The following is a 25,955-nucleotide window of genomic DNA, read 5'->3' as shown; positions in this document are numbered from 1 at the left end:
GTGTTACAAAATGCTCCCAAATTATATTCACTAACTTTTGATGGAATATAATAGGATCAATACAAATGAGGAGGAAAGCTTTTATTTGTAGTTGAGCTCTCCTAGATCTAACGGTACAAATTAGTTTACAGAGACTATCAAGATTAAGCCAATCTATAATTTGATATATATTTTTTTTAAAAGTAACATACATATGACATTAGACAAGTATAAATTACTTGCTTTCATAACGGTATATGATCAGTCATGGCACTTTTAGTAGATTAAAACCTTGAGTAAATAATATTATAATTAATACATGAAGAGTTTGAACTTAATTACAAATTATTTGAGCCTTAATTATATATTCAAGTGATCATTTCGTTAACACAACCCTATATGGATTGCATTTGGACCGATATGTTGAATGAATGAAAGTAACAAACAAAGAAATCAATTACATATATTACTATCCATAATGAATACATTTTCTCGCATAAGGACAAGAGATGACTTAGTGATTAATTTAATTTATTTAAATTATTATTTAATTGATTATAATTAAATAATTGAAGTTCAAAGTGAAAATTAATTTATGTAGCCGTTGCAATTTTATAGAATAAGACAATTAAATTAATTTACTCATAGACTTTGGTACGGTATAGTCGTCATGAATTTAATAGAATTAGAATTAGGTTGAGAAAATCATTTAATTTAACGAATTTGTAACATCCTTAACATCCCTTGAGATGTGAACAGTGTCAATTCGGATTGTGCACATGTTAGAATCTTCGGAGTAGATAATTTTTTTTTTATATTAGTAAAGAAGGTAGTTGGATATTATAAGAAATTAAAAGGGCTTTTGAATTAAGGGGAATTAATTCAAGGTATGAACTAAATTTTAAAAGTGTAGAGAGTGTTACGGGGAAAAGTGTAAAAATTTAAAAATAACAAGGGTTGGATTAGGTGGATGAGAAAAAAGGAAAGACTAGAAGAGCAATTTAACCAAGAGGGTACATGAAAATGTGGATGAGATTGAGAATGAATATAAACCAGTTGTTTGGCATGATGATGATTTTATTTTTTTAATATTTTTTGTAACACCCCTCGTCCGACCCTATTGTTGGGTCCGAGCTACAAAATGCTACAGTCGTTACTGGAGCAACTACCATTAAACATACTGTAATTATATCATTTAAACACACTTTCATGTCTTAAACACATTCATAATATGATATACAATTAAATTTGAGCTTTAATCGAGCTTACGAAAGCTCTTTTATTGACTTGAGTTTGAAATATGACCAAATTGTAAAGTTTTGAAAATACAGGATCAATGTTGTGACGTCACCTTCTCCACGTTGTGACGTCGCCAAATAGTTTGTCACGCCACGATGTCAGGCCACTTGACATCACGGCATCACATAGTGTCGGTCGACATTGCGACAAGAAAATGTAGTCATCGGGACGATGACTTTGTTTTTGGTACAAATTAAGTCATCTGGTTCCTATTTCATATCAACCTAACCATTTGCATCTTTGATACACTTGTGCACATTCAAACATGCATAAAACTTAATCAAAGGTATACCAAACGTTAGATTTTAACCAATTCACATAGTTGCACCCAAAAATGCCCACAATTTGACATCAAAACATACCAATTCAACCTAATCAAACTCAACCTATACAATTATGCCTTTTAGCCATTGAAAACCAACACTTTTCCATTCCATTTCATGTACAACCTATAGGGACATCTCATTTGATCTCTTTAGATTTAGAGCTCATCAAGCTTAGAAGGGAACCAGCAGTAACTTATATGGTCTCAAGTTGGCCAATTTGTTTCTACTTCAACACTCCCAAGAAAACGCCCAAGACATTCGAAGGGCAACTTGATTGGAAGTCATCACCGTAACGCTAAGTTGCTCAACTTTAAAAAGCACCCTCAAAAGCTCGCTGAGCGTTCTCTAATAAACTGAAACTGAAACCAAAGGATATCTCCATCAACGAAACCGAAGAGCTAGCCCCACCTTTTTGTTGAGGGAGTGGGCTTAGTCCTACCTCAATGCCCCTACGACATGCTCCAAATCTCTTCGAGGATGACAGACCAAGAAATATGTAAATTTATAAACATCAAATAATTGAAGCCAAGTATTGTCATGATTGATAGGATGATCAAAGAACTCCTGCAGGTGAGGATCAAATTGATCAGGAGAACAGCTAAAAATGCTGCAGACTGGGTTGCTTCCAAATACAAGGAGGAGGTGAGCTTAACAAACTGGGTTACTCGAACTCCTTCACTGGTTTATATTTTGTCAAAGATGGCTTGCTTGCTCCTCCAAATTAGATTGCCTTTTCCTAGATTGGTTTGAGGTATCTGTGAAGTACCTCTAGTTCTTTTCTAGGACTGTCCTCCTGTTAACTCAATTCCAAAAAACAAAGGACTAGTCGCAACTCATTTGCGTCTAATAGCCAGATTTGCACCATGCCATGGCGAAAAGAAGTAATCCAAAAATATTTGTTTATTTATGTAAGGATTAAGCAGCTGAGTAAAAGACCCTTCCGAGTAGGTACGATGTGCAACGTGGTCAATTAGCTCTGCAAGTCAACCATCCACTAGTTGCCGACACTCGTTTTTCAGCTCCATTCTTGTTTTAGGTTTAATATCTATTTTGGCCTTTGTACTATAATGTATTTTTTACTTTGGCTCTTCTACCATTTTTCTAGTAACTTTGACCCCTCTGCTTTCATTCCGTCCATCACTTTAGTCCCTTAACCATTTTTGTTAAAAAAAAATTTGTATGGCCATTTAAGCCAATCAAATGTGAACATGTGAAGGGTCAAAGTGAACATTTCACTGTAGTATAGGAATCAAATTGAGAACTTCACTACAAATCAAGGGACGAACACTTGAGAATTTTTTTTAAACGGAAATGGTCAAAGGGCTAACTTGATGGAGATAATGAAAGCAGGGGAGGTAAAGTGACTGGAAAAATAATATAAGAGCCAAAGTGAGAATTTGCCAAAACAGGTATTAATACTTTTCTTTTATCTCCGTTGTTCACATTTCACGCGCTTCGTCTGCTGCTGTAAGCTTGACTTTTTTATTTTAGTTTCTTATCTCTTTCATTTCTCCTTCCCTCTCTCTCATCCATTTGAGGAGACCAACTGCAATCATCCTAGATAATCGGTATCAGCAGAAGCTAATAGAATATCATGTCCCAAATGCATTCAAAAAGGGTATATAGCGTCCGAGATATCAGCCAATTCCAGTATCTTCACGCAACAGATGAATATGGGAAGGAACATGGAGCACCATCTTCGCTACTGCAGGATGATCATCATCCCTCAGAGAAAGGGAAGGGTCGTCGTAAAAGATCCATGCTGAGCGAGGAGGAAAAAAGGGAAAGGAAGAGACAACATGACGCCAGATACAGGATGAAGAAAAACCAGGAGAATGAAAGGCTCAAGGAAGAGAATATCAGGTTAAAAAACCAGTTAAAAGAGAAGGACAGTGAGACAACACTAGATTTACATGAGTTCATGCAAGATATGGACATTATGCAGGGTTTTCCTATTGATTTGGGAGAAAACCAACCACTCACTCACCCTCAGGTACTTGATTCCATGTGCATATGTTTGGAATTGATTGATCTTAAATCTCTCAGACCATCAAATACCTAGCTTCTTACAACAATTAATGGAGAACTCTTGTTTTATATATTTGTTATGAAGGATGATTTTCAATCTCAGCTTTCGTTTGTAGCTCAACATGAGGTTCAGAATCAATCCTTAGTGGAACACCAGTCAATCACTTACTTCCAGGTATCTGTCAGATTGACCAGGACCACACTAAATACAAACTAAAATCATCGTAAAATAAAAGTGAGACCAGAGACCACAGTAACATGGTGGCTCGTATCTATTTTATTGTATGCAGGACCATAATCCTCAAATTAATATACCTCTATCAACTGCAGTGTCCAATGATACAGGCAATTCCTTGGAGCAAAGCCAAATAATCAGTCAGCCCGAGGTATTATTTTCTTAAGAGTTAATTTAACTTTTAGTCCCTAAACTTGACAATTAGGTCTATTCTAATATGTATTTTTTTTGTCCACTTTAGTACCTAAACTTGGTAACTAAATCTATTTTGACCCCTAAACTTTAATTTTATCAAGATTTAATGATACGACACTTTGAAATTATTTCATGTTTTTTAGTTTTCAGATAGTGACAGTGAAAAAATCTTGGTATGTCATATCATCAAACTTTTATATTTTTTAAGTTTAGAGACAAAAAATGGATCTAATTATCAAGTTCAAACACCAAAATGAACTGAAAAAAAAACACATGTACCAAAGTAAACCTAATTGCTAAATTCAAGGGCTAAAAGTTATATTAACCCTTTTCTTAATTGACAATTATTAAATATATATGTTCTCGTTTATACGAGTAACAAGTTATTTTTGGTTAAAATATGTTATAGGCCTATGCACACTTCACAAATTTAGAATTTAATCATGTACTTTTATTTTTAGGAATTTAGTCTTTCTACTTTCTATTTTTTGAAATCTTAATAGTGTTAGTAATTGGACTCGAAGTTTGAAATCTAAAAAGTAAAGAGACTAAATTCTTAAAAATAAAAGTAAAATGAAAAAATTCAAAATTTACAAAGAGTAAAAGGACTTATGACATATTTTAACCTTCAATTTTTTCACTATTTACTTTAGGTTAAAATATGTCATAACTCTTAGTACTCTTCACATATTTAAAATTTGGTCTCGCTACTTTTATTTCCAGGAATTTAATCTCTCTTCTTTTCAGATTTTAAAATTTAGATTCGATTGTTAATGCTGTTAATCAATTTTTGTTAAATTTGTTGGTATGACATTCTAAAAATAAAAAATAAAAAAAAAATTAAATTCTAAATTTACGAAAAGTATAAGGACTTATGACGTATTTTAATCTTTAGTTTAATTGCATAACAAACCTTACGAAAAGAAATACTAATACATATATACAACATAAACGATATTTTGTAGCTTGTCCCTGCTTGCTGCTTACCATTTGTGGAAAAACTGAAACGAGAGGACCGAAACAATGCTTCATATTCTCATCATTTGAAGACATTGTTACAAGGAGACACGACAGATTTTGAAGGATACAGAATCCCATTGCCTTTACACCCAATCTTTGAAAACATAGTTACCATCCATGGTGATATAACAAGAAGCTGTATGTTAAGTTCTTTTTCTGCTGAGAACGTATTGCTTCAGTTTTTAGCCACATTTAAAGAAATGGAGGAAACATTAACATTAGAACAAGTGACTGCTGATCAGATTGGGAAATGGAGATGTTGTATAGCTGAAGCTCTAAGCATCAAATTCCATGTAGACTTTGCAGTAACACGTTTTAATGAGATCGTTAAGTCTTATATGGATTTAGAAGCTCGTAGCAGAATAACTGCCATTGATGAGAAGAACAAAGCATTGGAGATGGAGAGGAATGCTCTCAAATGTGAGAAGCTTGAAATTGAGAGGTTTTTGTTGTTTGGTTCGAAAGAATTGGTGGGAAATCTTGGATTGTTTTGATGTTTTTGTGGATTTCATTATGGTTTAACGATAATTTTAGCCTTTAATGTTTACATTTTTTATCAGTTTGATCCCCTTTTTTTTAAAATTAAATATAACTATTAACCTTTCAAAAAAGGGTAAGCCGCTTTTGTCTGAGTAGAACATTAATTTTTTAATGATGCTAAAATGACAACTTACGTGATAGTTCATACCTACTTTATGTTGATATGATACTATTTGTCTTATATGTCACTTCAACAAGTAATTTAAAAATTATAAAAATAATAATATTATAAAAAAATTCATAAATATTTAGCCAATATTTTTATTGAAAAAACATCAATTCAACTTTTTTTTAAAGGGTTGGTAGTGAGTCAAATTTAGCTCAAAAAAGAGTAAGGGTTAAATTGACAAAATATATAAATGTTAAGTGCTAAATTTTACACTATGCATTTTTCTTATACTAGGCTGAGCTTCACTTTGGCATTCTCAAATTTTCTTCCTGGGAGTCAATCTTCGGATAATGCGATGATAGTGCAGGAAATTTGCCATTCCTTTTCTCGTTGTTAAGGGACAAAAAGGACTGATGATTATTAAATTAGATCTAGAAAAAGCTTATGATGAGTTAGAATGGAGCTTTATTAGTAAGGTTCTTACGTTCTTTGGTTTTTCCCCTAGTTGGGTCAAGCTGATAATGAGTTGTATTTCGACCACATCCACATCAGTGTTGTTGAATGGATCTAAATTGAATAGCTTCAAATCGTCCAGAAGAATCCGATAGGCAAAAATTGATGATAGATCGATGTCCTCTATCCAAATGATGATAGATCGATGTCCTCTATCCAAATGATTCTTCAGCTATTCATGGCAAAATCTGGACAAACAATAAACTTTGAGAAATCGCAGGTGGCTTTTTCCTCTAAATGTGAGGATTCTCGAAAGGCAAGCATATTCAATGCTTTAAGGATTAAGGAAACCTTGAATTTAGGGAAATATCTTGGGTTCCATACGCACATGAAGAGAGTCACTAAACATGACTATGATTTTTTATTGTTGATAAAATTCGAGATAAATTGTGCAACACCTTATACTCGACTCGATCGTCAGGTCCAAGCTACAAGATGCCACAGTCATTGACAGGCAACTATGATTATATTTTTTTTTATTCAACACTTTAAATTCACTAACATGTTCTTACATCATTATATTATAATGTATAATCTTTTCTAGTGTAACACCCCCTAACCCCAAACCGTTACCGGGACGAGGTTATGAGGCATTACCGGACATATCAGGCAACTTACGAATAATTTACAATTAATATAACTTTCATAGTATAATATAATAATTAAGTCCCTATCTTGAACTCCCGAAGTTCAAACACGTATTAAAAGTAGAACGGGACTTGTTCGAGTATTCCAATTTTCTTTTTTCTTTTTTTTTTTTTATAAAAATTTCGGCAGCATTTCTGCTTATTTTTACCTAAACCTCCTGCAAATTCAAACCAAAACAACCAACACCAATATTTCATATTCATATACTAATATTTATATTATTAACAAAATTTTAATTTAATAACTATCATAGCATCATTCAAAATTGATTAAAAACTTCATTCATTTAACAACTTAATGTTCATGTATCAAAATATCATGTACTTTCCTTACCAATTCATTTAACCATCTAAATTTTATAATTCATCCTTCACTACCCAAAGTAATATACATATTCAAGTGACTAAATAACACCTATGTACATGCCACCTTTACCCAAAAGCAAAATATACATCACCAAGTTTGTGTTGGAGTTGGGATTGTTCTGGATGCTGAGCCAGGACACTTGACTTCTACTAACCTGCGCATGGAAACAACCGTACGCTGAGTATGGATATACTCAGTGGTATTACTATAAATCAAGACTATTTAACATTAATAAATTACAAACATCAACCATAAATTCTATAATTATTTAAACTACTTTTATATATAATTATTTTACTTCATAAATCTTAAATTCATAATTTATTTTTCTCATACTAACTCAATTCATAATTTAGTTCATACATTCTTTCTCGTACTTTTCAATAGTACTAAAACTAATAATCTCATTTTCAAAATTTCATTTCAATTATTTACCCTATTAATAAAGCTCGGACTATGACAGATACGCGGATTTCCACCCAAACACACCAGAATATCCAACCCAAACACACCCGGAATATTGTAAATCCTCCATAACACACGGTATAATATATCCTCCCAAACACACCAATAAGGCATTAAATGCCTATTCGGATAAACCGAGTATATAATAATGAAACATCTTCTCGGCGAACTACAATCTCTTCATCACATCACAAATCCAATGGCATGCCATTTGTATCGAATCTAGTCCGACAAGTTAATAGGGTATTATTTTACTTTTTCTAATTTCAATTTAATTTACACAAAATTTTCAATACTCATTCAATTCAAATATCTATTACCTTAATTCATATACAAATTAATTTTCACACAAGTGTATACCATCAACACCATACAATTGTCACCATTTATTTATTTTTCAATCAATACACTTTTCAAATAATCACATACTTACCTCAAGTCTTACTTACCATACATAACAATTAAAATTTCAGCAATCAATAATAATTAAAATTTGAATTATAGTAATACACACCGTAATTCTCCGTTTTAGTCCTCGATGACTTTCTCCTTTCCTTTCGATGTTGATGCTTCAGGTTCTTTGTTGGCTACTGAAAATAATAGTAATTTACATTATTATTTACAGCACCAATTATAATAAATAATTAAATTTCTAAACAACTCCTACCTTATTCCCAATTTAATCCTAACTAAACTTAATTATTTTCTTAATCCAATTCACTCTCTTTTTCTATTCAAATTTTGTCTAAACTTATATTTAACTATAAAATTTCCAGCATATTTCCCTAATTTCGAAATTTATTCAATTTAGTCCCTACAACATAAAACTTATAGCCTAGTTTACAATTTAATCCCTTAATCAATTCTAACTTAGAATTCATTCAATTAAATCCCTAATTCCATAATTTTTCCAACATGAACCCTACTTGGAAACATATGAACTCTTGAACTATCAACTTAATTTCATCAAAATCTTGTTTCAAAGCTTCTAAAACATCAAAATTAAGAGAAAAGGACTTAATTGACTTACCTTTTAAAGCTTCAAACCTTAAAACCCTAGTTTTTCCTTTCCCTTTTCTTTCTTTCTTTTTCTTTCCCTGTTTCGAAATGCTTCTGTTCTGTTTCTTCTTTGTTTCTTTTGTCTTTCTTTTTATTTCTTTTATTATTTCATTTATTTTACTTATTTATTTTATCACTTAACTAATATATATTATTATTAATTTAATAACAATATAATTAACACATTTGTATACATGTATCTTTGTACATTTGTACACTATTATTACCATCCATTTGTCTTTCTTTTATTTATTTAACAAATAAAAATCTTATAATATTAATATTTAATTAATAAATATCTTTAACTTAAAATTTAAGTAAATACATAATTATAATACAAATGTATATATTCATATCATTACAAATGTCATTATTTAATTTGTTTTTCATACCAAAAATCTTATAATTTAATTATTTAATTAACAAATATCTTTATACTTAAATTATAAGTAATTAAATATTTAAATTACAAATATACCCATACAATTCTTACACATGTATATTTTATTACCATATAATTGTCTTCTATTTAATTTATTTATAATATATTATCAATTAAATAATCATAACAATTTAATATAAAACCATAATAATAATCATTATAATATATAAAACCTAAAAAATCTTTGATTTTATTTCATCAATATGCCACCTCATTTGTAGTCAATGGCTTAATTGCCATTTTAATCATTTTTATTTTCTATTGCTTTATAATTAAACTTTTACCCTTTATTCAATTTAATCCTTTTTATTACTTACTCTAAATTAAGCTAAATTCACTTAATTAGATCCTAATTAGACACACCACTAGGCTCATAAATATTTTTAATAATTATTTTTTAACTTATTTCACTAAGACGGAGGCCCTATAACTCACTTTTCCGGTGCCCGTGAATTTCAGGTCATTACATCTAAGGTTTATCTGAGCTTACAAAAACTCTTTCAATAACCCGAGACTATTGAAGGACTAAATTATAAAGTTTCAAAATGTTCGTGACTTCAGGGGTGCAATGTTGCGACTTCCAAAATAGTAGGATGGCACCATGACTTCAAATAAAGGATGTTGCGACATTGAGAGCTGGCATAATGACATCAATAAAGCTGTGTTGCAACTCTAAAGGCAGACTCAAGCTTACTCTTTTGAATTCAACTTGCCAAATTATACAAACCAAATGTCGAAGGACCCAATATGCAATTCTGTTCAACTTAAGATGATCATTTTCACTTTGCAACATATTAAAGACATCAAAACACGCTTTAAACATAACTAGATCACAAAAAAAAATTCCATCTAACACTCTTTAACCAAAATACCTACTTGACCAATTACAACTTTAAACCAGTAAAATTTTGGGTACATGCAATCTTTTAAAATGTAAAGAACGGTACAAACATTTATGAGTTGAGATTCGACGATTTGAGTGTTGCTTCACCTTTCAAACTTTGAGATCTCCTGATACATGCGCACATAATAACAAACTGTACACTAAGCAATAAAGATCAATGTTACTTTCATGATTCAAGTCATATAAATAACACTGTAACAAGATAAATATATGTCATTGCAACATTACATTCCAACTATATCATATCAAGTGTTTCAATTTCATACAATGTCATCAATCTCAATCTAATTTATACATATCATCAATCTATTACTATTCATACATATATCTCCATCTCAAGTGTTACCAATTAATCATATCAATATAACATATCAACCTTTACTTTCTATTAGCGTTAATGCATTCAATTTCATTTCAACTCAAGCCATTTAACGTATCATGTTTTAGTTTTCATATCATACCTATTGATTCGCTATATTTTCATATCAGCCCTCTAGGCTCATATAAACTAATTTGCATGGTTTTTCACATGCTATCGTGAAACACATTTCACATATATATAATTGTAATTCCATTCTGTATTATTATATCATTGGAAATATCATTTAAAAATACACATTTTATATTCTGATTTCAAAATTCAATTTAGCGTTTTGCCCAATGTAATCTTAGTAAAAATGGAATAAGACACATGGGTGAACTACACCACACCAAGATAGCTCGTCTAAGCATAAACTACACCTTACCAATGTACTGAAATGCAAAGCTCGTAGGCATCAAATGTATATACGTATTCAAATACTCAATCATCCGCAACAAATGTTGGATCCCAAATGACATATCATAATCTCCACATCAATAACAAACTCGTACAGAAATGCGCATATAACCCTATTGGCATGCCAACTATATCCTAACATTTGTATCAATCATTCATATATTATAATCTCATTTCATTTCATCATCAATTAATATACATATATATAAATATTCAATATCATATAGCATAATTCATATCACATATCATATATTAATAATGTCACACTCTTTTATAATATATTCAATTTAGTCTAAATTCTCGATATTTAATATTGTCAAGACAAATCAATTCATGTAATTTATTATTATCAAATTTATATGATCACATATTCAACACCATTGTTCCATACCATTTCTATCATCAACTCATAATATAAGACATTTATCAATTTATATTTTATTCAATTTAGTCTAATTTTTCGATAATCAACATCATTCACAACGAATAAGATCATGCAACAATTATATACTTACCTTGATACTCAATTATGTAATTAACATGAATATGCATACAAATGTAATGATCTCAAATCATAAAAGTACAAATTGAATCTTTTTGTCACTCGTCAACGACTCTCGCTTTTCCTTTCCCTCTCGACAGTCCGACGTCGTCTTTAGCTATATTCGATAATTCAATAGATAAAAAAAAATATTAGATTTCATCTTATTCAGATCCAAATATAAATCCAAACATATTTTTATTTTTATTCAATTTAGTCCTTGAACTCGGGATAAGCATATTTTTCGATATTTAGCTTCAGATTAAAATTTGATTTCACATTATTTCATTAGGGAGCCTATACTTCCTACTAATATAACACATCTCATGAAAGGTTTTTAATTTATTCAATTTGGTACCTAATTTTACAAAGTTAACTAACAAGCTTTATTAACTTTACAATCTAGTCATTTTTTGTGATCCAAGCTTAGTATCTATCAATTTCAAGCCTAAATCATCAATTTCTCAAAAATAGAAATTTGCTAAGACTTAACAATTGTACAAATTGATACATGGGCTAGATAGATCAAGCTCCCATGACCCAATTTCCATAAAAAAAAATGGCTTTGGGAGTTACTTGAATAGGTGGTTGAATGTTTAAAGCTTCAACAATGGTGGGTTTTCTTTGTTTCCACAAGAGGATGGTGGAGAAGATAAATTATCATCTTTTCTTCGCTTACTTTGGCCTTTTTACCATGGTTAAATATTATTAACCTTAATTAGTTAATTTTAATTAAGTTATTTTTATAATTAATCCACCACTAATTAATTCAAGTGAAATCAACATCATCATCCACTAACTATAATAAAATAATGGTTTAGTATCCATTTTAGTCCTTTAGATAATTGCTATTTAGGTCCCTAAGCCTTTTCTCAATTAAAACTCAATAGTAATTAGACTTTTACAATTCAATCCCTGAGCTTTAATTAACTACTTTTTCGGCTAAATTATCTAACTGAACTTTATTATATTTTCATATTAACTCTATAAATATTCATATTTGTTATTTACGAACTCATTTATGTAAATAGGGTTTCGAAACCTCATTTTTCAACACAACTAGAAACTAGGTCGTTACAAGCGGAGCTCTTGGAAAACCAAATTTCCATCCCCTATTAGAAGGTTGGTTCTTATCCAGTCAAAAATGGCCTCCATCTCGAATTATTACATGCAGTGATGTTTGCTCCCTTCTAATACTCATAGTCAGCTAGATCGAATCAACATGAACTTTCTCTGGGAAGTGATGAGGATGCAAATCATGGACACCTTCTAAAGTGGAATTTGGTCGTACAACCTAAAGCTCATGGAGGTTTCAGTAAACCAAAATCGAGAATTAAAAATCAAACTTTGCAAGTAAAGCTTGATTGGAGACTAATCTAAGAGAATGATAGCCTTTGGGCTAGAATCCTTATACCAAAACACATCGGGTGACCTCAGTAATCCATACCTTGCATGGAATGCATCCCCGATTTGGTATTCTTTGAGGAAGATTAGCCACTTCATTGAGTCAAGGATAAGATGGGTTATTAGGGATGGTAGAACTGTGAAATTTTGGAGTGATAATTGGTCGGGATAAGGCCCTCTCCGCCATGTTGTACAAGGTCCTCTGACGCCCTTGGAAGATTCTTAGTATTTCAAGCAAGTCCACAATAGATGGGACCGTAGTGGTTTTCACACGATATTTTTCCAACTCCTGAAAAAATTGATCGATGCATTCTTAAGTGCTCTAGTATCATCTTCTGAATTGGGATCGAATTTTGTTTGCTGGGGGCCATCGAAATCTGGACCATTTACCCTGGCTAGTGCTTATTCTTTCATTCTAGATATAGTGCTCTCTTTATTGACACTCCTCCGGTAGTCAACTAACTCTATGGATTTTGATTTGGAAAGCTCGTCTTCCTCTAAAGTTAAAGTTCTTCCTTTGTAAATGTGGGTGGAATGGTCTTTTATGATCCGTCGAAGTATGAACTTAGTAGATCTCTATCATTTTTTGCAATGTTGAATAGGAATCCATAGTCCATTTTTTCTAGGAATGTCATATTGTCCAGGAACTATGGAATTCTATTCATTCTCACTTTCGAGTTAGACCTCCTCAGCAGAGTAATTGGCAGGAATAGATCTAGGGCAATGTCACTTCACAAGTGTGGGTTCACCACTCGTCGATTCCTTGGTCCATTGTATTTACTTTTGCCTTATGGGAAATTTGGTTGTGTCGAAATGCATTAGTTTGCTCCAAGTCTTAACCTCTAAAGGGCTCATTGCAATGGATAATGCATGGAGTGGGTGAATTTTCTATAATTTCCTCTTGCAAATAATTTAAATCATTCTGAATTTGTTCTAGTTGGTGGAAACCTCCTCTGCCGGGCCGGGTTAAATTGAATTCTGATGGTTCATCTATTGGCAATCCAGGTAAAGCTAGTGCAGGTACTCTTAATTCATGATCACTTGGGGAGTTGGGTGATTGGTTCCTTCCGTCACATCCCTAATGCCACTAATGTAGAAGTTGAACTTTGGATGCTGAGAGATGGGCTTATATTAGCTTGCGACCTTAACATAAAAAATCTTGATATCGAAGTTGATAGTACGCCTGTAATTCATCTTATAAAGATATCTGTAATTTTTAATATATTGTTATCTCCTCTGATTGATGAGTGCATGATGTTATTTTGTTCTATGAGTTTTAGCTCTCTAAAGCACGTCTTTCGCGAAAGGAACAAATGTGCCAACGCATTGGCCCATATGGGAGGTAGCTACCAGCCTAGTTCCTTGCAAAATGTAACATCTCGTAATGCTTTACTTTGTGTGTGCTCCAATCCACCTAGTTATTTAAGTCGTTTACTGTTAAAAGATAATAATAAGTTGGTTAAAATAGTAACAGGTAGCTAACATAATAATAAGTTGGTTAAAATATTCTAAGTCATTTTACTCTTTAGATATTTAGAATTTGGTTTCTCTACTTTTATTCAAAGGAATTTAGTCCATGTATTATTAGAATTTAAAAAGCAAGTCCAATTTTTAACAACATTAAATTTAAGTTTATTACAACATTATTTTTTTTACATAACTATCAAGTGAATAATTTTTTTAATTTTAAAGTGTCGTGACAATTAATTTTTATTTTGCTACAAATGCGAAAATCGACCAACTAAGAAACTAAACGGGGAAATGCTTATTGCATAACATCATCATGTAGTAACTCCAAAACTGCATCTGGTGGCCATAGGAGTATTCGAATGTCTGAAATCTTAGAACTAGACAGTCGACAAATAGCATCTACCACTCGATTACCTTCTCTGTACGTGTGAAGAACCCCCCGCCCTCTTTCCATCATCTTGCAAATAGCTCGGATAACACCATTAGAATTATCAATACTATCAACACAATTGAGAACATAGACAGTTAGACTTAAATTTTAAAATTTGAAAAAGTAAACAGATTAAATTTCTAAAATAAAGAATTTTTAATAAAATATTTATTATTGTTAAATTTTCAATTACGGCGTTTTTAATGCATGAAAAATATTTCATTATTAAAATTTTAATTTTTTTATGGAATAATTAAATAACAAGTTATATTTAAATATAAAACATGCTTATTACAAAAAGCCATTAATAAATATTAAATATAAATGTGAAAATTATAAATATGAGATTGTAATTTTTCATTAAGTTTGAAATATTTACGAGTCACCAATAGTTATCGATGCAATTATAAGAAATGCTAATTTAAACTTTAAAATTACATTATTAAGATCTTAAAACCACGAACCTCGAACATAAATATGGGTGTGTATTTGGTATACTAATAGTGTACTCTTTTATTCTAAAAGTAATTTTAAAAATTGACATATGTCTTTTTTTATAAATATATATTTTTATATTTTACTATATTCCTATAAGACAATTGTCAACCCTGCATGTGGAGTTTAAAAACTCCACTAACAGTGTACTAAATATTTTCCATATATATAATTATGGGTCATGGGTCAACTCTTTGCAATTGTGGTGGTTGCCGGAGAAACATCTATTTTGACCGTTCTCGACATACCAAAAAATACTTTTAAACACAAAAAAACAATTCAGTTACATTATTGGTGGGACATATGCATTTTGGATGAAAAATTATTCATGCTATTTTAAAATATTTTTATTTTTTATATTTTCATTGATAGAAACCATTTTAATTTCTATTTTTTAAAATTTGAAAAATACTTCTAATAAATAAAATAAAAATTGTTTCCAATATTGAAAATATGAAAAAAAATTTTGATAACCTTTTCTCACAACAAAATATGGGAAATAAATAAAATAATTCTTACATTTATATGAAACCAAACTAGAGTTAAAAACTGATATTTATTATTATTATTATTATTTTGCATTTATGTTAATTTGAACTAGAGGTGTTTATAGGTTTGGTCAGCTGAGCTTGAATAATATATTTAGACTAATTTTTCAAGCTCAACTTAAAAATGGGCTTACTTTTTTTTCTTCCAAATTCGCTCAATTTAAGAAAAATAAACTCGAGCTCAATCCGCCCATATTTTTTAGATTAATTTTTATTTAAAATAATTTTTGAAAATTATAAATATTAAAATATTTTTATTTAAAATGTTTTATTATATTAAAAACACAAATAAATATAATAAATATTTTATTGTATTAAACATAATTTTAAAATTTTATATTTTGAGTCGGGTTATTTAGTTAGGTAAACTTTTTAGGTTTTGGATAATGAGTTTAATTGCTATTGGGTTAGTGATTTAATATAAATATAAAAATATTTATAATTATTATTTAACATATATAATTGATATAATATTATTTTATAACATAATGTATTTGGGCTGGATTGAGCTTGGACCAAAAAACTTGCCCAAGGCTTGACCGGTGTAGAAAACGAGCCTTAAATTTTACCCAAGCCCATTTTTCAAGTCTCGTATTTTGTCTAAACCCTCTTATTTTTCAGACAAACTTTCGAGTCTAGGTGAGTGGCTAATGTCATGAGAATATCTAATTTTAAGCATTAAAGTTTAAAACTCCTATTTTCAACTTTTCAATTTTGCAAACATTTTTAACAAAAATAATGAAAACAATTACTTTTTTTTCCACAATTTTTGTATATATATATTTTTATTTTCTAAAATGGTTCATTAAAGTTTAAAGTTCTTATTTTCATTTTTTTAAATTTTGCAAAGTATTTTTAATAAAAATAATGAAAGCATATTTTAAAATTTTGTATATTTTCTTTTTATTTTATAAAAATCATTTTTAAAATTTTCTTAAATGAAACAAAAATAACCTTATTTTCCTTAAATTAAATTCAACATTCTCCTTTAAGATTATAGTAATTTTTTAAAATATAAATATATATATATATATATACACACGTGATAACATCTAAACCCAATTTATGAAATAATTTTTTTATCAATCATGTATCAAATATTTATTTTATCTGATTACATTTATAATATATATAAAAGCACAAGTTTAAAAAAACTTGTGAATTGAAGAAAATACTATTTATTTTTTATTATATTACTAAATTCATATTTAAAAATATTTATATTATTTTTAGAATTATTAGGTAAAAAGTCAAAATAAAATAGAAGTCGTGATAATTACCCATTAAAAATAATTAGAATTTAAATTACAATTATTAATTAAAAATGTGCTAATTTGAAAGTAGAGCTATTACTTAAATAAAACTCTAAGCATACAATATAGAAAAAAATCGTGATAATCATAATTATAATTCACTATTGTTAGTTTAAAATATTTTAATGTAACTAAAAGTCATGTTAATTTTATTAATATAAAGTAAAGTTATTATTTGAAAAAATTAAGCATAAATTAATTATTATTTAAAATTTTATATTATAATATTTGAATTAATAAATTAATAAACTCAAATAAATTAATTTTTCAAAAGGAAAGTAGTGTAGTTTAGGTTGGATAGAAATAATGAAAAGAATGAAGATTGATTTTAGTATTTTTAATAATTTTTGTTCATAAATTAAAAAACATGATTGTGAAAATTGAATAGAATTTTACTTTTTATTTAATTTATAATTTCTTTTAATTTTCTTATAACATAAAAATAAATATTTTATTTTTAAAACAATGAAAATGACTTAAAAATATTATATAAAAGAATTTTTCAAATGCTAAGATTTGTTCGAAAGTGATTAAAGCTCTTATTTTTTACATTTAGTGTGAAATTGGATAGGCGCGTGTAAAAATAATAGTGACAGTGATATTAGATACTATAAAGATACTGTAGTGTAAGAAAAAATTTAAGCTAAACGCACTGCATATTTAAAAAGAATACTTAAATGACATGGATTCAAACTCGTTATCTTCTTTCCTACCTTAATATTATAATAATATTAATAAATAAATTTTAAAAACACTTTAGCAAATAATATCCAAGTGGTATAAAACAAAATTTATTGTATAGAAATGTCCTAAAATCTAAAATTAATATGAAAATAGAAAACAAATTAAATTAGATTATCATAAACAATTAAAAAATCTAAAAATCTGACCGAATCGAATTTAATCTAATACACTTAAAATTAATAAAAAATCAAAAACCGAATTATCATGTACAATTCAAGAAAAAAAATGATCAAACCGAACTCGAACTACTTAGAAGGGTGGAGAAGTCATTTTATCTTCCTCACTGCCCCCCTTAAGATATTCTTCCTAGAGAGTGGACAGTAAAGACTAGCTGCTGTTGTTGGGTTTTCTAATTTTTTTTAATAAATTCCTTTTTTAAATTAATCTATAAACTCATCTCACACAAAACCACTTTCCTTTAGGACATCAGTTCTCGAATTCCCAGATCAGCTTTCCTTTTTTCTTTTAATTAATAAAATTGTAAATCCAGGTTTCATGGTTTTGTTTTTTTTTTTGTGGTCTTGTAATGGAATCTCTTTTGTTACTTTTCCGGCTTCATTTCTTACTATTTCTTATAATTTATGATCACTGTTGAGTAAAAGAATCTGAAGATCAAAAGTGTTTGATCTTTGGGTTGCCTTGATTTTGCAGGTCAACGAGGAATTTCGGTTCTAATGATGTCAATTCCTTCACCTACTCGTATGGGTACCCCTCCTCATATGCCTACTGCTTCTTCAATCCATGAAACTCGTTCTGATATGGATAGTCCTCTTCATATTGATCTTCACCAAGATCTCTTCCCAGAGTAAGCTTTGATCTCTTTGTTTTGCTTGGTACTGAGTTGAAGTTGGAAATTTTTTAATTGGTTTCTTGTTTTAAAATAGTATTAAAATGTACATCTTGTATGTAATGAAAGAAGGTTTAATTGCCATAATTTAATGATCCTTTTACTGCTTAGGGTGTATTGAAATCACTTTCATAGTGTAAACTGCTGCATGTTTGGATCTGGGTAACTTCCACTTTTTGCTCCAAATTCGTGTTTATGATGATGCTTTCTTGAATGCTGTTTTATTACAATTGTAGTTACTATGGTGGACCGGCTTCCATTCCGTCTATTCCGAAAGAAGAGCCTTCGAGGAACGATTTTCCGAATGGAGATAATGGTTTTCCTCCTGTAATTAAAGAGAACGATTTCCCTACTCCACCGGTTCCGCCGTGTACTTCCGGCGAAGGATTACCTTATGCTCCTAGGGATTGGCCAAACCCTGGTGATGTTTGGAGCTGGAGAGTGGGGAGGAGGGTTAACAATGCTGGGTTTTATAGTGATAGATTTATCAATGTTCCGAAAAGTCTTCGGTTTCCAAACAGTCCGAAAATGTTTGCAAGCAAGCCAACGCTTGAACGTTTTATCTTATCACATTTCCCGACTGCAGATGTTAATGCGTTTTTTGCTTCGTTTGTTTGGAAGATCCCTGCAACTTTGGAACCTCCTGCCAAAGGTTGGCTGCAAACTGTATACTATTCTCTGTTTCTTTCTGCCCTTTTATTCTTTCTAGAACAATTTAATTTCTAACTTTTTTCCACGCACAGTAATCTAGAATGCATCTTTGATAACATTAGATTATAGTCGGAGTAATCTCATTGAGTACATGGGATAAATGTTTGCTTGAGTCGAATCTTTTAATGTCATGTCAATTACTTAAGAAGTTTGAAATGCACGACTAATGGAAGATAAAAGCACGGATTATGGATATAAACGTTTAAACATGCAGCAGTGTATCTACTTTACCCTGTAGGAACTCTTTTCTTGAGACTCGTTCGTAGCCAAAACCTTTTGTGAGTTGAATTGCTGATGGTTGTTGTAATAAACAACAGTATTGCATCATTTACTTACTAAACATGTTTAGATTTGTAAGATAGTATTGTTTAGGCTTTGTACCCAAAAAGAACTCTGGCTACGCTTCTTTTAGATTTTTCTAGTCGAGGTGTAGAGTTGGCAAAAGCTAAGCAAACCCATTTACTCACAATCAGTGACACCAGTAGCGGTTGGAATCGAGGAGGCTAAAAAAGAAAGTAATTTGGAGGATGCTAAAATCGAAAGTAACAAAAAGACTCCCCGTAGCAGCCAGAGGAAGAGGAATCCCCCGCCTAAGCCTCTCACTCCCAGCAATGGTCAAAAGAAGCAGAAGACAAGTAAAGGATCAGGATCAGCATCAGCCAAAGGATCAGCATCAGCCACAGCTAAGCGACAACCAACTCGGCAGCGTGTTAAAACTCCTGCCCCACCCCCACCGGAAACCGAAGATAGAAATGGCAGTCTTGAACTATCTTTCTTAGATGATGAAACAACAAGAGGTTAGAATATGAAATTGCAGTTGATTTTGAAGATACAACTTATCCGTTCTCTCTTTTTTTTTTTTTTTTTTCATTGACATTTTCTAATGTTTACAGCGGAATTCGACAACTATCTCAATGCATTGGATGACATGCTCACTCAGCCTTTGCCTGAAGAACCGTTTTCCCATCCTGTGTTGTATAACTACTTTGCTGCAGAAAGCGAAATGGCTGAAGCTCGAATGAAACTGTCTTCATTTCTTGACATGGATTTCCCTTCGTTGATTTGCTTCAAAGACCTCGATGAACTCACAAGTTTAGCATCTAAACTTCGGAAAGATCCAACCCTTACTGCTGAACAACTTGTGAAGTTGAAGTTGATAGAAGAGATCCCGTCATTTTGTGAGGTTTTTCTCGAGAACAGGGAAATAATGGAACAGGCTGACAAATTCTTTACAACCCTTCAGCTCAATAAGACCAAGGTCACTTCACTCAAGCAAGAATACAGCGAGTTAAGACAGCAAGTAACAAGCCTGCAGTCGGAAGTAGAAGCCAACACATTGACAGTACAAGAAATCGACAATCAAATAGCGCAACTGAAATCCCATCGCGCACAGCTCACTAGATTGATAGAAAACAAGAAGAAAGACAAGGAGGAGTTAACGTACAATCAAAAGTTGGTGGCGAACTCCATTCCCAAAGTCGTACACGAAGTTCAGCTCGCTAATGCCAGGAAACCAGAATGGGAGATAAAGAAAGAGAATGCAGACAAACGCGAAGCTGAAATACTTGCTAAATTTGCTCCTCTAAAAGGGTTTTCCCTTTGAAAAATATCAATCTTCCCCGAATCAAATTCTCTGCTAAAGAGCTAATAAACTAAAACACAGTAGTTATGGGACTAATCTTTTAGTTTTATCTCTATAACAGCAGGAACTGAGGCTGCTATTTGCTGCGTCTGCATTGCTTATCTTTCTATTGTTCTTGTGTGTGTGTGCCTTGAATGCTATTAAAAATGCCATAGCATTATCTATAGGTAGGTATCCTTGTAATTTATCTGAAGGTCTTTAATGGTGAAAGATGCCGTGGCAGTAGCATTATCTAATTATTGTGGAGTTAGTATTAGAGATGCAATATCCTTTTGTGCTTTGATATCTACCATTTTCAATATTTGGGTTTATATGTGATATTAGTATTAGGGCGAGTAAAACTAGATTCGATTTAAAAAAATTAAATTTTTGTTCGAATTTCAAGTTAATTGAATTGTGTTATTCGAATAATTTGGAAAATAAATTGGTATAAATGCCCTTTTGTTCACTGTCAATTTTGAAAATAAGCAAATCAATCTCTATTAATAAAAATTACAAAAAGAAATTCAAAATAATATTCAAAATTTTAAAATAACTTTTAAAATTAAAATATTTATAAAATTTCAAAATTTATATTTTAAGAAAATTATAAAAATTTAAAAATTCTAAAAATATATAAAAAGTTAAAATTTTAAAAATTTCTAAAATAATAATTTTGGAGCTTAATTAATTATTCAAATTTATTGTACCTAAGTATCTTATTATTATTATTATTTTGCTTTGAATTTTTTTAAATATATATGATTTCAAATTTATATGCTCTAATATGGAATTAGTTATAATGTAACAATATTTTTATTTGACATGTTTAATTTTTTTAATTTAATTCGCAACAATTTCACTCGTTTTGACTCTACTCGAATCGAAAAAATTTCAAATTGAGTTAGGATGACAAAATAAGACTCGTAAACTCAAAATTTTTTCACTCGATTCAATCTAACACTTATCCCTAATTATATTATATGCTTGTCCAAGTTCGATTCAAGCTCGATCCGATTAGAAATATGATTTTAAATTTTATTTATATTTGTATATGATTAATTTAAGCTCATTTTAGTCATCTTTATATTATAATAATTATTTTAATTTTTTAAATATATTATTTTTAATTCAATATTTATTAAATTTATATGTTTTTATTTTATTAAATTTTTAACATAGAGAAGATAACATCTTTTTATGTTCAAATTATAATATTATATATCTACTTTTATTTGATATAAATTATATAATATATAAATTAAACTAAATATATTATGAAGTAAAAAAAATACGTCAGGTTGGACGTTGAATGTTAAAGTTTAAGCTCAGGTTATATTTTAAACGGGATTGATTAGTTTTTGTCTAAGCTCATTTTCAGTAATGTTGTTGGCACCGAATCGGATTGACCGACTAAACCGGAAATCAATCAATGTATTAGTCCAGAAAAAGGATTGAATCCGTTTTTGAGCAAACCATTTTAGAATCGGTTAAATTGGGTTACAAAACTAGTTGAACTAGTTTTTTATATTTTTAATATATTTTTATGAGTTTTGAATAACTTATTTGATTAAACCAGATCGACAAGTTGAATCAGTTCTGCTGGTCGAATCAAGAACAGGTGGTCTAGCCAATTTGACTATCGATCTAATTTTAAAAACCTTATTTTTTAGGTCTCATACTTTTGTCCAAATCTTCTCTTATTTCAAGTAGACTTTTGCACTTGGACAAGTTATCCGATTTTTAAACAAGTCCAGGATGAAGTAGGCATATGTTTAACCCTAAGATTTTTTGTTTTTGATTTTTTTAATACAATGCTCAGAATTATTTATAGTCTCTTCTAATCCTTAAATATAACGCACTTCAACGCGTTTAAATCAATGTCTTCTTACACTAGTATATGCTCGGAAAAGAACCCTTTCCTTAATATATATATATATATATATAATTTTATCATATATTTTTATACCTTAAAATAAACAATAAAATGTTAAAAATGATGAAACGATCTTCCAATGGACACACTTTGCTCACACCGTTTACATTTTCTTTCATTTCTTTCGGATTTTGAGTGATCTGTTTTTGTTAATAAATATAAGGGTAAATTGCACCTAAAGTCATTTGACTATTAATAAATTTATACTTTAGTTATTTAATTTCAAAAAAGTTACATATTAGTCAATGAACTATTCGAAAGTTACAAGTTGGTCGTTGACTTGTTAAGTTGCTAAAGGACATCGGATGTGGGGATGGGTAGATTTACAATTTGACCACTCAACTATTAGTAAGTTTATAATTGATCATCCAATTTCAAAAAGTTACAAGTTGGCCATTAAACTTGTAACACCCCGTACCCGAGTCCGTTACCGGAATCGAACACAAGGTGCACACAGACTTAACTATTTTCATAGTCCATTTAGAAATTTCCAAACAAGCTGGTTACTGCATCACTGTCGCCTTAAAAATCATATCTTGATTTTCAAAGCTCTAAAATTAGTTTCGTAATTTTTCCCTGAAACTAGACTCATATGTCCATCTAAATATTTTTTCTAGAATTTTTGGTCGAGCCAATTAGTACAGTTTATTAGTTAAAGTCTCCCCTGTTGCAGGGATCGACTACACTGACCTTCGTGCGTTACGAATTGGATATCTCCATGTACAGGGCTTCAATACTGATGCCGTTTGTTTCTATAGAAATTAGACTCAGAGAGGAATCTATAAATATATGGCATGACTCCTAATTATCTCTGGTTAATTTACAATGAATTTCCAAAGTCGGAACAGGGGATCCAGAAACCGTTCTGGCCCTGTTTCACGAGAACTTTAATATCTCTTAACATATAACTCATATGACCGTTTCGTTTCTTTCATATGAAAGTAGATTCATCCAAGTTCATTTACATAATTTATTCACTATTTAATACCATTCCTACTATTTTTAGTGATTTTTCACATCCACATCACTGCTGCTGTCAGCATCTGCCTTGAAGGTAGGCTTTACCTATTTCATGATTTCATGATTCAATTGGCCCTTTTTGCATACATAGCACAAAGAGTGATTATGATTAACCATTCCAATGGCTAACCGTTTCAAAACAATATCATACCTCATAATGATCAACATACAAACGATTATAGTACTATGCTAAAAACGTATATGAGCCATTTTCGCATGGCTATCCAAGTTTACACAAACCAAAAGGTACATGACCTACAACAAAAGGGTAATCCTATACATGCCATTTCAAAGTTCAACCAAAATTGTACCAAAATAGGGGGCTTTGATAGTGTGGATGACTTCGACTTCGATGATCCCGAATCCGATAGCTAACGAGCAAAATCTATAAAACAAAGAACAAAGAAACGGAGTAAGCAATTTATGCTTAGTAAGTTTTAAGCAAAACAAAGTGTTCTCAATCACTATCATTGGTCATTCATTTCAACTGTTCGATGAAGTTAATCTAGAGCTTCATCTCGATCTATAATGTCATTAAACGCAACACTTGGCTGCCACATATATACTTTCGAATAATAATGACCTAGATGGTCAAATATTTCCAAAGCACATGCTTCATCGATTATCAGCTTTCAATAATCCTTTCCTCTTTGATACTGATAATTCACCTCGAAATCACTCCACCGATGAGTAAGTGATACGTACCTGAACATCTTAAGTACATAATACTTATTTGATGGTAACTTAATGCAGATACTCAATATCAAAGTCTTACTTGAATCCTAGCATTTAGCCGTCGGGTCTTTAAAGCTCGGATATAGTACGAGCACGAAGCCTACGGACATTAATCAGGAAAATATTCTCGCATAAAGCCTGTGGGGTTTTAACCCGGATATAATACTGACACAAATGCCCTTCGGGACTTATCACATTTATACACTTTCACATTCATCACATTGGCCATTCGGCCCTATCACATATATACACCTTCACATTCATCACATCGGCCATTAGGCCTTATCACATTTATATACACTTTCACATTCTTCACATCGGCCATTAGGCCTTATCACATATATACACACTTTCACATTCATCACATCGGCCATTAGGCCTTATCACATATATATACACTTTCACATATATACACACTTTCACATTCATCACATCAGCCATTAAGCCTTATCACATATATATACACTTTCACATTCATCACGTCGGCCATTAGGCCTTATCACACATATATATACACTTTCACATTCATCACATCGGCCATTAGGCCTTATCACATATATATACCTCATACAAATTTCATATTTTTTTCTTGTACATCAATTTCAGCAATAGCTTATAAGCAACTCAAATAGTTTCATCAAAGTTTACAACAACATCACATATTCACTACAAGCAGTTTTCCTGAGCAACAGTCACTAAATTGTTTATAACTGGAGCTACGACATTCAAAATCAATTACCGTTAAATTTCCCCGAATGTAGACTCATGTATCTTTCATCCATAAAATTTTCAGAATTTTAGGTGTGGCCAATCAATACCAGATTTTTCTTAAAGTTTCCCCTGTTGGACTGTTTGACTAATCTGACCACTCTTCACTACAAATCAAATTTTTCATTGTACAGAATTCATAATGTGTTCTATTTGATTCCATTTGAAACTAGACTCATTAAGGAGTCTAAGCATATAAATCTTATCTCATAACCATTTTTTACAAATTATAGTGATTTTCCAAAAACAGAATAGGGATTTCGAGTCATTCCGACACTGTCCCGCACAACTTTAAATATCTCTTTATAGGAAATTTCTTTGCTCATACGGCCTCTTTTATAAGGAACTAGACTAATTAAGCTTTGATTACATATTTTATTCAGCCTATAATTCCACACCAACAATTTATGGTGATTTTCTAAAATCACGTTACTGCTGCTGTCCTAAGCAAACTATTACAATTTGC

At 30.7% G+C, this 25,955-nt stretch overlaps 2 protein-coding genes across 4 annotated transcripts; both read left to right on the top strand.

The window, feature by feature from the left end:
* Nucleotides 1–3,017: 3,017 nt before the first annotated feature.
* Nucleotides 3,018–5,693, top strand: LOC108475709 (uncharacterized). Its single transcript, XM_017777690.2, has 4 exons — nt 3,018–3,597; nt 3,718–3,807; nt 3,923–4,018; nt 5,028–5,693. Exons 1-4 carry the CDS (start codon nt 3,199–3,201, stop codon nt 5,574–5,576), a joined length of 1,134 nt encoding a protein of 377 aa, XP_017633179.1. The 5' UTR covers nt 3,018–3,198; the 3' UTR covers nt 5,577–5,693.
* A 12,416-nt stretch (nt 5,694–18,109) lies between these two features.
* Nucleotides 18,110–21,287, top strand: LOC108476128 (uncharacterized). Of its 3 annotated transcripts, none has more exons than XM_017778234.2 (5): nt 18,110–18,331; nt 18,503–18,656; nt 18,935–19,350; nt 19,883–20,206; nt 20,303–21,287. In XM_017778234.2, exons 2-5 carry the CDS (start codon nt 18,526–18,528, stop codon nt 21,010–21,012), a joined length of 1,581 nt encoding a protein of 526 aa, XP_017633723.1. In that variant the 5' UTR covers nt 18,110–18,331; nt 18,503–18,525; the 3' UTR covers nt 21,013–21,287. The 3 variants fall into 3 exon arrangements, with proteins under 3 accessions (XP_017633723.1, XP_017633724.1, XP_052881970.1); XM_017778235.2 differs by having other exon boundaries at nt 18,110–18,341; XM_053026010.1 differs by having other exon boundaries at nt 18,112–18,171.
* Nucleotides 21,288–25,955: the final 4,668 nt, after the last annotated feature.

This window comes from Gossypium arboreum, chromosome 3, assembly GCF_025698485.1.
Source record: "Gossypium arboreum isolate Shixiya-1 chromosome 3, ASM2569848v2, whole genome shotgun sequence".
Taxonomy (NCBI): domain Eukaryota; kingdom Viridiplantae; phylum Streptophyta; class Magnoliopsida; order Malvales; family Malvaceae; genus Gossypium; species Gossypium arboreum.
The sequence above is the reverse complement of the archived record's forward strand: the minus strand, read 5'-3'. Positions and strand labels throughout refer to the sequence as shown.